General features: G+C 39.9%; 1 protein-coding gene and 1 non-coding gene across 2 annotated transcripts; both read left to right on the forward strand.

The window, feature by feature from the left end:
• The first annotated feature begins 7,482 nt into the window (after positions 1 to 7,482).
• Positions 7,483 to 10,284, forward strand: RPS20 (ribosomal protein S20). The gene is made up of 4 exons (XM_024572171.3): positions 7,483 to 7,638; positions 7,870 to 7,969; positions 8,253 to 8,326; positions 8,749 to 10,284. Exons 1-4 carry the CDS (start codon positions 7,636 to 7,638, stop codon positions 8,929 to 8,931), a joined length of 360 nt encoding a protein of 119 aa, XP_024427939.1. The 5' UTR covers positions 7,483 to 7,635; the 3' UTR covers positions 8,932 to 10,284.
• LOC112315772 (small nucleolar RNA U54) lies at positions 8,119 to 8,185 on the forward strand. The gene has a single exon (XR_002975921.2). It is a non-coding gene; the product is annotated as a small nucleolar RNA U54 (small nucleolar RNA).
• Positions 10,285 to 14,615: the final 4,331 nt, after the last annotated feature.

A 14,615-nucleotide genomic window follows, 5' to 3' on the forward strand; every position in this document is an offset into this window, starting at 1 on the left:
AAACTATGGTACATTTACACAATGGAATTCTATGCAGCAGAGAGAAAGAAGGGGCTTATACCCTTTGTGACAGCATGGATGGAACTGGAGAGCATTATGCCAAGTGAAAAAAGCCAGACAGTGAGGGACAAATACCATAGGATCTCACCTTTAATTGGAACATAATCAACAGAAGAAAAAAGCAAACAAACTATAACCAGAGACATTGAAGTTAAGAACAATCTAACAATAGCCAGAGGGGAGGGGGGAAGGGGCAGTGGAGAAAAGGGTTTTTAGGAACTACTATAAAGGACACATGGACAAAATCAAGGGGGAGGGTGGAAGCAGGGGAGGGAGGTGGGTTTGGCTGGGGTGGGGTAGAGAGGTGGGGAGAAAATGCAGACAACTATAGTTGAACAACAATAAAATATTTTTTAAAAAAATAGGGTGTCTTAAAAGTACACGCATTCACAAGATTCTTAATGCTAATGAAGCTGGGGCAAAACAGACCTTCCAGATATTGCCGATGACCGTATAGATTACTGTAACTTTTTGGAAAGCAATTGCAGTTTGGCAATGTAGATTAAGAACCTCAAAATAATTATATTCACTGACTCAGTACTTATGTTTCTGGAAATCCATCCTAAGAAATACTACAAAATAAGCATTTTTTAAAAGATTTTATTTATTTATTTTTAGAGAGGGGAAGGGAGGGAGAAAGAGAGGGAGAGAAACATCAATGTGTGGTTGCCTCTCACACATCCCCAACTGGGGACCTGGCCTGCAACCCAGGCATGTGCTCTGACTGGGAATCGAACCTATGACCCTTTGGTTCACAGCCCGGTGCTCAGTCCACTGAGCTATGCCAGCCAGGGCAAAAATAAGCATTTTAATTAACAGAAGGTTCACTAAGAGCCATTTATTCTGGAGAAAAATTTGGAACACTTCAAAAACTTGAAATGTTCAAAATGGTTATCTTTTGGTCAGACTGAAAATTTTATTCAACAGACATCCTTGGTTGAGAAAAAAAAGGGAGAGGGTGGGGTTCAACATTTCATCACACACAACAGGGGCAAACTCCCATCCAAGGACTCAAAGCACCTTCTGAGGCATCACTGCTAGCTCCAAAGACAGAAAGGAGCTGAGGTTTATAACTTTTTTAAGTCAACAATTTGTTCTTAAAACACACAGAGAAAAACACTGAAAACAAAGTTTTGTTTGTCTGGAGCTGGTTTTCTGGGGGGAGGGAGGGGCAGAGTCTGTGGATGTCTCTTTTCTTTATTTTTTAAAACATCTCAGTTTCTAATTTCTAAAAATTCTTTATAATATAAATCACTTACATTTCTATACATTAACAATGGACAATTTGAAAAGAAAATTAAAAAAACAATTCCATTTACAGTTGCATCAAAAAAAATAAAATACTGCCCTGACTGGGGTGGCTCAGTGCATTGGGCATCGTTCTGCAAACCAAAAGGTCACCAGTTCAATTTCCAGTCAGGGCATATCCAGTCCTGCCTGGGTTGCAGGCCAGGTCCCCAGTTGGGGACTCGTGCAAGAGGCAATGACTCAGTGTTTCTCTCCCTCTCTTTCTCCCTCCTTCCCCCTTTCTCTAGAAAAATAAATAAATAAAATCTTTTTTATTAAAAAAAAGAATATAATACTTAGGAATAAATCTAACCAAGCAGGCGAGAAACTTGTACTGAAAACTACCAAAAATGCCAAAAGAAATTAAAGAAGGCACAAATAAATGGAAAGACATCTCATGGTCATGGATAGGAAAACTTTAATATTGTTAAGAATGTTCAAACTACCCAGAGTGATCTAAAATTCAACAAAATCCCAATCAAAATCCCAATGGCAATTTTTTCCAAAATAGAAAAGTTCATCCTAAAATTCATATAGAATTTCAAGGGACCCCGAATTGCCGAAACAATTTTGAAAAAGAAAAACAATGTGGAAGGCCTCATACTTTCTGATTCAAAATCTATTACAAAGCCACTGTAATCAAACAGTGTGGCACTGGTACAAAGACAGACAAATAGACCAACTGAACAGAATAGAGATCCCAGAAATAAACACTCATGTATATGGTCAAATGATTTTTGACAAGAGTGCCAAAAGCACTCAATGGGGAAAGGACAATCTCTTCAACAAACAGTTCTGAGAAAACTAAATATCCACATGCAAGAAAATAAAGTTAGACCCTTATCTTATATGATATGCAAAAATTAACTCAAAATGGATTAAAGACCTAAACATAAGATCTGAAACTATAAAAACCCTAGAAGAAAAGATAAGAGAGAAGCTTCATGATACTGGACTTGGCAATGACTTCTTGGATATGACAGCCAACAAAAGCAAAAATGGACAATAGCACTCAAATTTTAAAATATGTGCACACCAAAGGAAGCAAAGGAAGCAAGGCAATTTGAGGGTGGGTGGGAAGGCAACCCTAGGGAATAGAATAAAATATTTGCACATCGTACATCTGGTAATGGGTTAATGTCCAGAATATATTAAAAAACTCCTACACCTCAATGACTAAAGATAAATAATCTGATTAGAAAATGAGCAAAGGACTTTAACATACATTTCCCAAAAATAAGATATATTAATGGCCAACAAGCATATTAAAAAGATGCTTAATATCACTGATCATTAGAGAAATGCAAATTAAATCCAAAACAAGACATCACCTAACATCCCCATTAGGATGAATACCATAAAAAAAAAAGTGTTGATGAGAATGTGGAGAAATTGGAACATTTTTACGCTGTTGATGAGATTGTAAAATGGTGTAGCCTTTATGGAAAATAGTACAGAAGTTCCTTAAAATTTTTTAAATGGAATTATCATATCATATCACATCAGAGATCTTACTGTGTCCCTAATTCCATTCCATCGCACACTTTAGTGAAACAACTTTATGAGCAAATAAGTTAACTGGCCTTGCATAGCTATGAAATGTCAAACTAAAAAAGTGGTCTTTGACCTTGAAACACATATTAGTAGCTCAATAAAATGTCTGACCTCAACTGAAGTGCAATATATAAAGCCCTTCTACGTCATGCTATTTAACATAACAGGACTTGACACCTCTCAGATATAGTACTGCTACTAATGATCAAGATAAAAGTGAACCTATGCATATGGCATTAATAGTAAAGATAAAAGTATAGCATAGTGGCTAGGAGTAGAGTCTAGATTTAGATCACCTGGTTCAAACACTGGCTTTTCCTATGACCTTGAGCTTCCTCATATATAAAGCATGAATAACAGGACTTACCTCCCAGGGTTGATGTTCAAATCAAACAAATCAACACTAGGGGAAACCATGAGACTTTGGGTGCTCCCTTTGCCAAACAGCTTAGGAGCTGGAAAGCAAGATGTAGCAGCGATGCAGAGCTCTCTCTTAGCAGTTTGGAAGAACGCAGGAAAGACGCTGCAGGAAGAAAAGGGGTGAAAGGACTCTTGCTGGTGGGCCATGAGAAGGTGCCACGTGGTTTTGGATTAACAACTGGAGATCACAGTGGCGACACAGCTGATGGTGCTGGGAACCGAGGGAGGCCTGCCAGCTGAGTATGGATTACTGGGAGGAACGGGGTGGGGCGACTACCTGAGCCGTGGACTTCTATTTCTTTTCCTGAAATATGGTACCCCGGAATGGGCAAAGTGGGGGAGGAAGGGGTGTGTGTGTTTGTGAGTATTTTAAGGGACTTTGGGATTTTAATGAAGACATTAAGTCATAACTCTAAGTCTGTATAACTTCTGAATAAATAGTTCCTTTCCTTTTCACCAAAAAACAAATAAAAGCAAACAAACAAGTGAAAAAACAAATCAACACTAATACAGGTAATATACTTCCAATAATGCTGGCTACTCTTATATGCCCAGTACTTTTCTAAGTCCTCACATGTAACCCTAGTAAACCACAAGGAATTGCCTTCACATCTCACTCCCTTACCAATGTTACATGGGTAACCACAAGAAAAAGTTTTAAACTCTCTGGTTTTTCTTAATTCGGAGTTCAACATTTTAACATTTATTTATTTAGATAAAAAATTCAGCAAATGAAAGTTTCTACACAGACTTATCCACATTCGTTTGACATTTTGCCTTTACAATTTTATTCATAAATGTACACATGTATACCCTACATCAGTTTTTCACTGCTGCGAATTTCCTTTTGGAAGTAGCACAATGACACTGTCATTGCGGCAAAAGACCAGTAGGTGGCTGTCCACAGAAAGACACAAATAACTGCAGTAAAAGTCTTTACAAGACAATTTTAAAAGAACTACAAAAACTAATAAAGGAAGCTCACGGCTAGAGATACTTAAAACCAAGTTTGTAATGGTCTTAAGGACATTTTAAATTTTAAAAAGAAACAAATGTTTAGTTCTATTTCTCACACTACAATTTTCATTATACTGCTGGAAGAAGTATCTATTTGGGTATAACCTTCCACAGGGCAATTTACCTGATGCCGAAGTATTTAAAATATGCCTCTTCTTTGATTAAGCTACCAGAGAATAGTATATCTAGTGCGTGATCTAAGGCATTAAAAATGAGCTAAAAGATTCATCTACAGCTGTGGTTTACCTGGTGCCAGGGGGGACAGGTGAATTTTGAAAATCTGCTTGATTGTCACAACTGGAGGGGAGAGGATGCCACAGGCATCTAGTGGGTGAAGGCCAGAAATGCCATTAACACGCTACAACGCATAGATAGGACAGCCCCCTGCAAAACAGGAATCATCTTGCCCAAAATGTCAACTGTGCTGAGCCTGGGAAACCCTGGTCTAGAAGCATGTACTTCATGGTACTGTTTGTAAGAGTGAAAAATGGGGGAAAAAACACCTTAAATGTCTAAAAATAAAGGACTAATTATATAAATATTAATGAACCAGTCATACAATGCGGTCATTAAAGGGGATGTTGCAGAAGTATATTTATTGTAACAAAATATTTTGTGAATAAAGCAGCTTACCAAACTGTGTATAGAATATAAGCTATTTGTTTGTTTGTTTTTAAACCTTGCCTGAAGTTATGTTTATTGATCTTTAGAGAGAATGGAAGAATGAGAGAGAGAGAGAGAAACATGAATTTGTTGCCTCCCGTAAATAACCACACCAGGGATCAAAACCACGACCCAAGTATGCGCCCTGACCTGACCAGGAATCGAACCCGCAACCCTGTGGTGCACAGGATGAAGCTCCAACCAACTAAGCCACCTCTCCAGGGCTATAATCCCACTTTCTAGAGAGATACATACACATCTGACGGTGTAAACAGCATTTTTTTTCTCTGAATGGTGGCATTGTATTTTCTTCTTTTGTCCTTACTGTTAAATTCTACATTTTCTTCAATGAATATCTTACATCTAATATTAAAACATTACATATTAAATTAAAATTTGGGGACTGTAGCAACAGTTAACTTTTGAGAGATAAATACAACAAAATCTTTAAAACTGAACCGAATCAACTTAAAAATAGCGAAGTTTTTCATTACATTTGTCTCTTATTATCCTAACCAGCTATTTCCTTAGTTCCAGTCACATCAACAATTTTTCCCATGCATGCCTGACCACATTGTGCCTTTTGTCTATACTGAAGTTCTTTTTCTATGGTTAAGGAAGTTAATTTGTTCACCATTTCCTCAAGTACTAGAAGGGGAATGCAAGCCTAAAAATAGATGTACCAGATTTGTTACTGAAACAAATTGCCAATGTACTCCTCAAGCACTCCATCACCGGATTTCTGGCTGTCCTTCGAGTATGAGTAAAACATGGATGCTGCTGTAAGCTGTCTGAAAAGGCACAGCCATTTCTGGTACTGATGCAATGGTGGCTGATCACATCTCAGGGAGATTAGGAAATTGCACTTTTGTTTGTTGATAACAATACTGCTAAGTTAAAGCCCTAAATTATGAAGTCTCATTTTGGTTACAGCTAGTAAAGCAAGAAGGCAGGTTTTTAGATTTTCTGTCGTAAATTCTATTAATACAGCATTTATAGCTAATGGATGGCATTCTTTTTATATTTTTTAAATCCTCACCCAAGGATATACTTATTGATTTTAGAGAGAGGAAGGGAGAGAGAGGGAGGGGGGAGAGGGAGAGAGAGAGAGAGAAACATTGATTAGTTGCCTCCTGTATGCAAGGGTTAGAATCTGAAACCTAGGTATGTGCCCTGATAAGGGATCGAACTTGCAACCTTTTGGTGTACAGTATGATGCTCCAACCAACGGAGCCACTCGGCCAGGGCAATTCATGACATTTTAAAATAACTCAACTGGTTAATACCCAAATTTTCACACATATATGAAGTGTTAAAAGGCAGCAAAATCAAGTATATATTCTTTGCAAGGCAAAGAAAGCCAGTTACCACCAAGTAAGTCAATACTATTATTTGATAAGAGTTTCAAATATAATTTCCTTCCAAAGAACAGAAGAGAAAGGTTCAAGAAAAAGTCTTAATTAGAGGGGTCAGAGCTCTGTCATTCACTAATTCCTTGTGTCTGAGCAATAACTCTTCTGCACTCAGAGGTTCATATGTAATATAATGAGGTTATTTACTCTTCCTTCTGCTCTGTATTTTGTTTTATTTAACCAGCTCTCCGTGTTTAGGTGTATGTGTTGCCAACCACACTCTCTCTCCTGGCTACCTAGGTCAGTTGACTATTTGTGGTTTTTCCACTGTTGTCCCATATTTGGTTATGGATAGATGCTCGGTACTAGGAAAATCTTGGAGGGTCCTATTCAACATTACTTTATTGGAAGAGAGAAGAGATAATATGTTTTAGAATTCTGTAGATAGTCTGGTGTCCATGCCGGGCTTCGAGATGTACAACATGCTCCAAGACAATCCCGGCAGCCTGACATTTTTGCCCTCACTTTCCTGGGAGAGGAGAACCCAAAATCAAGTGCTTTCTAGAAACAGCTGCAAGGCCTCCTAAAAGTCTGGGAAGCCAGAGCTGAATATCACGAAAGGATATTTTAGACTATGAAAAATAACTACCTATTAATTTTTAAAAATAGCATGCCCAGGTTATCAGAATCATTTTTCCTAAAACCAACGTGAATTGAACTCAGAAAAGTGACCCACTGGCTCAAAGAACGAGTGACTCGGTTTGCATAGAAAGTAAATTTTGCACTGTAAAAACCACAGGAGTCGTTTTGACTCTGAGGAAGCCGAAGGCAAGCTCACTAGACAGAGGAGTTGCTCAGATTTTAGGCCAGGCCGCATTCTCCCTGTCTTCTTTGCTCGATGGCCAGCCAGAAGATCCCGGCGACTGCACGGGCGGGGCCCCTACTTAAGGGGCTCTGACTCCGCCGGACCGACAGGCGGCGCCGGAACCCGCACCTTTCCCGCCAACCCCGGGAGGCACCGGCCTCGGCTGGCGCAGCCGCACCTAGAGCCTCCAGAGCCAATGATGCAATTCCTCTTCCGGGGCATCGGAGGGGAGACGCCGGAGACCCGGATGCAGACGCGAACGCAGCTATATAAGAGCCAAGCTGGCCACGCGCCTTTCTTTTTGAGGAAGTCGCAGTAGTAGCTGCTACTTAACGCCGTTTAGCCCGCTCCTGTTCCTGGCTCACCGCTGTTCGCTCTCGCCGAGGAACAAGTCGGTCAGGAAGCCGCGCCGCAGCCATGGTGAGGCGGAACGCGGCGCCGCGTTGTTTCGGCGGTGGCGGGACTCGGTCCCGCGTCTCGCTCTCTTCTGGGGATGGATGCTGGGATGGGGGGCGGCGGTGAGTAAGAGAGACTCACTAGACTGGGAGCTCCTGAAATGGCGGAGGAACCCGGGAAGGTTTTGGTGATGCATGTCTCCAGAATAGACTGACGTTTCTGAAGTGTTGGTACTTTTTCTCATTTTTGCAATAGGCTTTTAAAGACACCGGAAAGACACCCGTGGAACCAGAGGTGGCGATTCACCGAATTAGAATTACTCTAACCAGTCGGAATGTGAAGTCTTTGGAGAAGGGTCAGTACAGTACTTTCAGGGGTGAGACTGTTGGGCCAAAAGAACGACGAGTCTGTACAAGATTGACTCAGAGAAGTAAAGTGACAAGTTGCTTACGCTGAAAAGAAGGACCCACGTTTCATTGTTTACTATATCTTTCATATCATAGTTGGCGATGAGGAGATTACTACTTGTTGAATTACTGTGATAGTTTTTATACGCTATTCTGAGCCAGCAGTTAAAATTTCTTAAGCCGACTTCGGTTGTTTTGAATGAACTGAAAGATATTTTTATTTCTCTGTAGTGTGTGCTGATTTGATCAGAGGCGCAAAGGAAAAGAATCTCAAAGTGAAGGGACCAGTTCGGATGCCTACCAAGGTAAATAAATCATCGCGGCAGGAAGTGGGAGCTGCTTAGGGTTGTGTAAGTCTGAACGTTTACTTTTTGCAAGGGGTTTGGCTGCCATAAGTTTTATGTGCTGGTGCTAACAATGCAAACCCAAATAAAAATTGCTGGTAGACATTGGTCCATATTAAGTAAGCAAGTTTTAAGAGTTAAAGGTTGAAGCCTTTTTGCTGCTGCTCTTTGGCGTGGTGTGGTGGTCTACAGCCACAAACCTGCAGGGGCGGCGGAATGAAAATGGACTTACTGTTACAAATCGTTACTGTCTGCAGACTTATGTGAAGCGGAATGATGCCCTGGGAAATTTTCAGATGGAGTGCTTAAGAATAAGTTTTCCAGATGTCCTAGAGATGAGCATAAAACCATAAATGCTTGGTTTCCTTTGTCTTTTGTTGCAGACTCTGAGAATCACTACAAGAAAGACTCCCTGCGGGGAGGGTTCTAAGACTTGGGACCGATTTCAGATGAGGATCCACAAGCGACTCATTGACTTGCACAGCCCTTCTGAGATTGTTAAGCAGATTACTTCCATCAGTATTGAGCCAGGAGTTGAGGTTGAAGTCACCATTGCAGATGCCTAAATCAATCTTTTTAATAAATTGACTATCAGTTGTTAAATTTTGTTGACTTTTATTTGTGATACTGGCAGAGTTTAGGATTATAGAGTTGTATGAATTTATTTTACTTTCCAAGTAGAATATCAAAATTAGATGGTTTCATTTTTCATTATTTTTCCTAGAGTCAGCTAAACCAGTTTACACTTGGAATCATGGCCAATTGAATTTTGTTTATGTTAAATTTGGTACTGAAAAGGATATAATTAAAGTTAATCCCCTATTGGCATAATAATAGGTAACGTTGTTCAACTATTACACTCTGTACTTCCATGCTTTATTTCTTGAATTCTGTTCTCATTGTGTAGATACAGAAACTGTCTTTGATACTTACCTTGGCCAATGTCCTAGAGCTTGACAGTAGCATAGCAGAGATTTAAATGGGTTTGTAGGATGAGAATCGATATCTTGGTGTTCTGTTAAAGTATTTGAAATTTTGTTCTTAGCGTTTATAATAGGATATCTTTCTAAATATGTTTTATTTTCTATATTCATTATTTATTAGAGAAAATTTCCAGAAATATACCTGACTATGTGTATAAACATTTTTACAAATACTCTCTTGAGAAAATGCTCTCTCACGTTTGCTACTCTGAATTGGTTTGAAATCTGTGCCTTTTCTAGAGAAGAAGGGAGAAAGACACATCAGTGGTTGCACCCATACACGTCCTGGCTGGGGATGAACCCCAACCTCAGTATGTGCCCTGACCAGGAATCAAACCTGCAACCTGTGGGTGTATTGGGGGGGGGGGGGCTCCATCCAACTAAGCCATGTGGCCAGAGCCTAAAGACTTTTTAAATGCAAAATTGAATTATATAATAAATTTTGAGGGTAGCCAATTGTAATAGCATTATACCAAATACTTTAATTTGCTTGGGAAACAGTAATAACTAAAGATTTCATTGGTATGGTTCAGTAAACAGGGCTGTAAACAACAGTTCAAGAATTACACATTAGATTCCTGAGGCCTGCAGTGATCATTACTTCATAAGGAAGTTGGGGTTTTTTTGGTTTAATTCCAGACGAGGTGAAGGAATTACTAAATCAAAAATACGGTAGTGGGACTACTTACATGTCTAGCCCAATTTTGAGGATAAAGATTTCAAAGCCAAGCGCCTGGTAAAGTGTGGGCCCAAGACAAGTACCTACAGGCTTGTTTTAATGAACAAAGTTGATGGCAACATAGAAGTCTTGGGAATTTGGTCAGTTTCCTTGAAAATGTGGAAAAACCAAATAAATTCTGTGAAAACATTAAAGCCAGTTATCACTAAAGAACAGATTATTGTGCAAATGCTGTAGTAAAATACTGAAAGAATGGCTTTATGGCTTTCATGCAGTTCCTGAGTTTTAACTGGTAATTGCTGAAGTGACTGCATCAGTGATTGGGAATTTTTCTGCTTGTAGTTGGGGTTGTATTTCAAGGCAATTCTTACCCTGTAATACAGCACTTAAAACTTTGGGAACAGCTATTTAAATTTCTTGAATATTAGAAATACATATTTGGAAATCAAAGCCCCACAGGAACTTTGGATATCTTTAGTAATGAACTAAAGATAGGTTCAACAGAGTTGTAATGATGGCAGTGATTCTGAGTGTTGTGCCAGCTTGTCTGGATTAGGGAGGAACAGGAAGGTTGGAACAGGAGGCCTCAATCCTTAAACTCATTCCTTTTGGACTCAGTACTGCTGTTTTAGAAATGAGCTAAGCATAAGGAAACAAACTACCGTGGCTGTACATTGCTGGATCAGATTTCTTCACTTGACATTCCTAAGTGTGAATGTGCAGGCTGAGCGGATGTGAACAGGCAAGAGCGTTTAGAAGTAGTTGTTCCTGGCCATGCAGTCAGTCAAATCTGCACCAAACTTAGTTACTTGCATTTGTGGGCTTGATACTTAACTTCCACCCTGGCTGGTGTAGCTCAGTGGATTGAGCACAGGGCTGTGAACAGCAGGGTCACCGGTTCGGTTCCCAATCGGTGCACGTGCCTGGGTTGCGGGCCAGGTCCCCAGCAGGGGCTACATTAGAGGCAGCGACACTGATGGTTCTCTTCCTCCTTCCCTTCCCTTCCCCTCCTAAAATAAATACATAAAATTAAAAAAAAAAACAAACCAAACTTCCCTGAGCCTCAGTTCTCATGCAAGATGATAACTTAAGTATCTTAAAGGTGTATAAAACTTTTCCTTTGTGTCTGGGACTCCAGGTGTACAGTGTTTATGAAGAGTGTAGTGTAAAGTAACCCTAGGCCTTCACATCCACTCCCCACTCACTACAGACTCAACCCAGAGCAACTTGGAATACTGTAAGCTCCATTTATGGATGTACCATTTGTAAATCTTACCCTCTATATTTGCTGTTCTTTTCTATATTTTGATACAGATAGCTAACCGTTGTATCACAATTGCCTACAATATTCAGTGTGGTAACGTGCTGTACAGGCTTGTAGCCTAGGAGCAGCAGGCTGTATTCTACAGGTTAGGTGTGTAGTAGGTACAGTGTAAGTTCACTTTCATGTTTGTACTAAGACAAAACCTAACGACCCATTTCTCAAAGTATCCCTGTCCTTAAGTGTAGAGTGACTTACCTTTTTCAGACTTTGTGTCCTTAGATACAAGTGCATGTCTTGTAAGCATCATATAATTGGATCTTGTTTTTTTGTTTATCAGTTCAATCTGTGTCTTGATTGGGAAGTTTAATTCATTTACAGTTACCACTATAATGAACAGCAACTACAGATCCATGCCACCATAACTTAAAAAAAAATCCTTAACATAAAATTTAACATCTTTTTAAGTGTGTCATTCAGTAGTGTGCACATTGTTGTGAAGCAGATCTCCAGAAACTTCATTGTGCAAAACAAACTCATTTATTAATGGGCCCTGGCTGGTGTGGCTCAGTGGATTGAGCACTGGCCTGCAAACCAAAGGGTCACTGGTTCGATTCCCACTCAGGGCACTTTCCTGGGTTGCAGACCAGGTCCCCAGTAGGGTGTGCACAAGAGGCAACCACACATTGATGGTTCTCCCTCTCTCCGCTTCCTCTAGAAAATACAACTTAAAAATATATCTATTAATAGACATTTAGGGTCGGTCTTCTTGGCAATTGTGAATAGTGCTACTATGAACATAGGTCTGCAAATAATCTCTTCAAGAGCCAAAAGCCTATTTTCAGTTCTTTGGGATAAGTTTCCAGAAGTGGGATTGCTGGATCATATGGTCCACCTTTGCTTCCTACTTAGGCTGGTCTCCCTGCTTTCACTTTTGCCTCGTGCTGAGCTCATCTATTTTCATGGGTGCTAAAATGATCTTAAATCAATCAGATCATGCCATTTTTCCCATTTAAACTTAACTTAATAAAGACTTAATAGTTTCTGCTTAGGGTGTACAGAACAAGAAAGTCACTCCCTTACGACAATAACAAGCTGAACAAACCTCAAGTTACGATTTTTCTTCAGCTCCTCAGGGAGCTGAGGTCTTAAGGTGGCCAACTAGCCTAAAATCTACAGAGAGGCAGGCGCCTTCTGAGAGACAGGACACAAGTGTTTGCTGAGTTGGGGCAGCTGCTAAGGAGAATCAAATGTTTCTCATCCTTTGTGATTTAAGTTTCAGAAACACCTCAATTAGGTAATGTTGCATTCTGAAGAAAAGTTCTACAGGCAACTAAAGTTTAATCCTTTTACTTTGTAAAGCTTTTTATCCTTGGAACTCTTCCAAGATGTGCTATCCTTACCCCTGCTTTATTAGATAGAGTATGTACCACTTACTAGGACTTTATAGGATGGAGGATCTCTTTGAACCTCAACTGTTAATACAATGCTGGAAGACCATCATGTTCTCTCTGGCCATTGCTCCGTAAGAGGCCCTTAAATTCCCTTAAAGAGATGGTGCTGTAGCCACTTTCTTCCTTCAGGAAAGCCCTCAGGATGTCTTCCTATGTAAAGCCCCTATATAATGCCCTGTAGAAGCACTACTTTTTGTAAAGAATAAGGCAGAAGCCCAGTTATCCTAGCCTGAGGTAGAAGGTACCAGACCAAGAAGTAGTGGAGTGGGGAGGAATCCACATAGGTCTCTACTAGGTCTTGTACATATGTGATTATTGTAGGAATCAGGATAGAAAACGTTTTATTGCTACAAGATGTCAGAAGGTAGAATCTACTATGCAGGGTGGGGCAAAAGTGGGTTTGCAATTGTAAGTACTCAAAGCAATTTATTCTTGTATTATTTATTATTGTATTATTTTCCATAAGAACAACTGTAAACCTACTTTTGTCCCTCCCTGTATTTGCAAATAGTTTGAACAGGAGGAAGAAGGGTAAAGGAAGAGTGATGCACTGTTTGAACATTGGATAGCTGACAGGACATTTATAGAGAACGTAAAGGGGGTTTAGAGGGATGCTTTGACACAGTTGAAGTGGCCGTGTGACATTCTCATGGAGGTACTTGGTAGATTGCTGGATGAAATGGATATAAAGCCCTGCCAGCGTGGCTCAGTAGTTTGGGTGTCGTCCTGCAAATCAAAGTGTTTCTGGTTCATTCCTGGTTACGGCACATGCCTGGGTTGGGGGCCAGATCCCCAGTTGGGGGCTTGTCTTTTCATTCTCCCCCCGAGCACCAGTCCCTAACCACTGCCCCCACTCCATCTTAGTCTCCAGCTAGGCAAACATGCACATTTCTCAGAAGCAGGGTCTCAACTAGGATTCAGGGAGGGGTGGCCCTTCCAGTAATTTATTTTCATCAACTACTAACATGTACTTCTAAGGGGGAAAAGAGAACTCCATGAATTTGACTCAACTCCAAGGAGCCAGTGCCAGAGGAAAACTATTTGTAAATATAGCACAGAATTTGTTGCTAAGTTCGTCAACTGCATAGCCTTGCACAAACACCTGAATCACAGTGGAAAGGGAAGCTGCTATAAAAAGCAGAAGAAAAATCTGTGTAAGACTTTAGGAACAAAGGGAAGTCTTATCTTCTAAACCAGATAACAATTAGGAGTGAGGAGTGTATTCCTTTGAGGATACAGCTACCTTAGTGGCAAGTGGGTCCTCCCCATGTTGGAGCCTCTGATGGCATCAGCAGAGATCTCATGTTAAGTATTTTTACTGTACATTTTTTACATAGGATTATTACCAAGTGATGGCCCATGAAATCCATGAACGAAGGGGAAGATGTGCAACAAAGATTCTGATAAATACATTTCGGCTGAATGAAAGTCAAAATATTTGTTGACAATTTATATACATATAAATCACAATTTGAATAGTAGCATTCAAATTGTGATTTGTATGTATAACATTACATATAACACAAATACACGTATATGCATATATAATATACATATACATATATAAGATAATATATTATGCATGTTATCTATATAAACATCTGCACAATGTGGACTTGAAAAGGAGACTGGACTTGGTGCGGGAATATGTAGGTTCCAGTTCCTGTTCTCTCCTATTTGTCCTTGAGCAAGTTATCTGACTTCTGGGATTTAGATACCTGCTGTGTAAAGGTTTAGACTGAATGATCTCAGAACTCCCTTTCAGCTTTGAAATTCCTAAATTCCGTGATTACATTGAAGGGAAATAGTTTTTCCATGATCCTAAATGGATGTGATGCTAACTTCCCCCTATGGCTATAAAACATAATTAGTA

Source organism: Desmodus rotundus, chromosome 8 (assembly GCF_022682495.2).
Source record: "Desmodus rotundus isolate HL8 chromosome 8, HLdesRot8A.1, whole genome shotgun sequence".
NCBI classification, from domain to species: domain Eukaryota; kingdom Metazoa; phylum Chordata; class Mammalia; order Chiroptera; family Phyllostomidae; genus Desmodus; species Desmodus rotundus.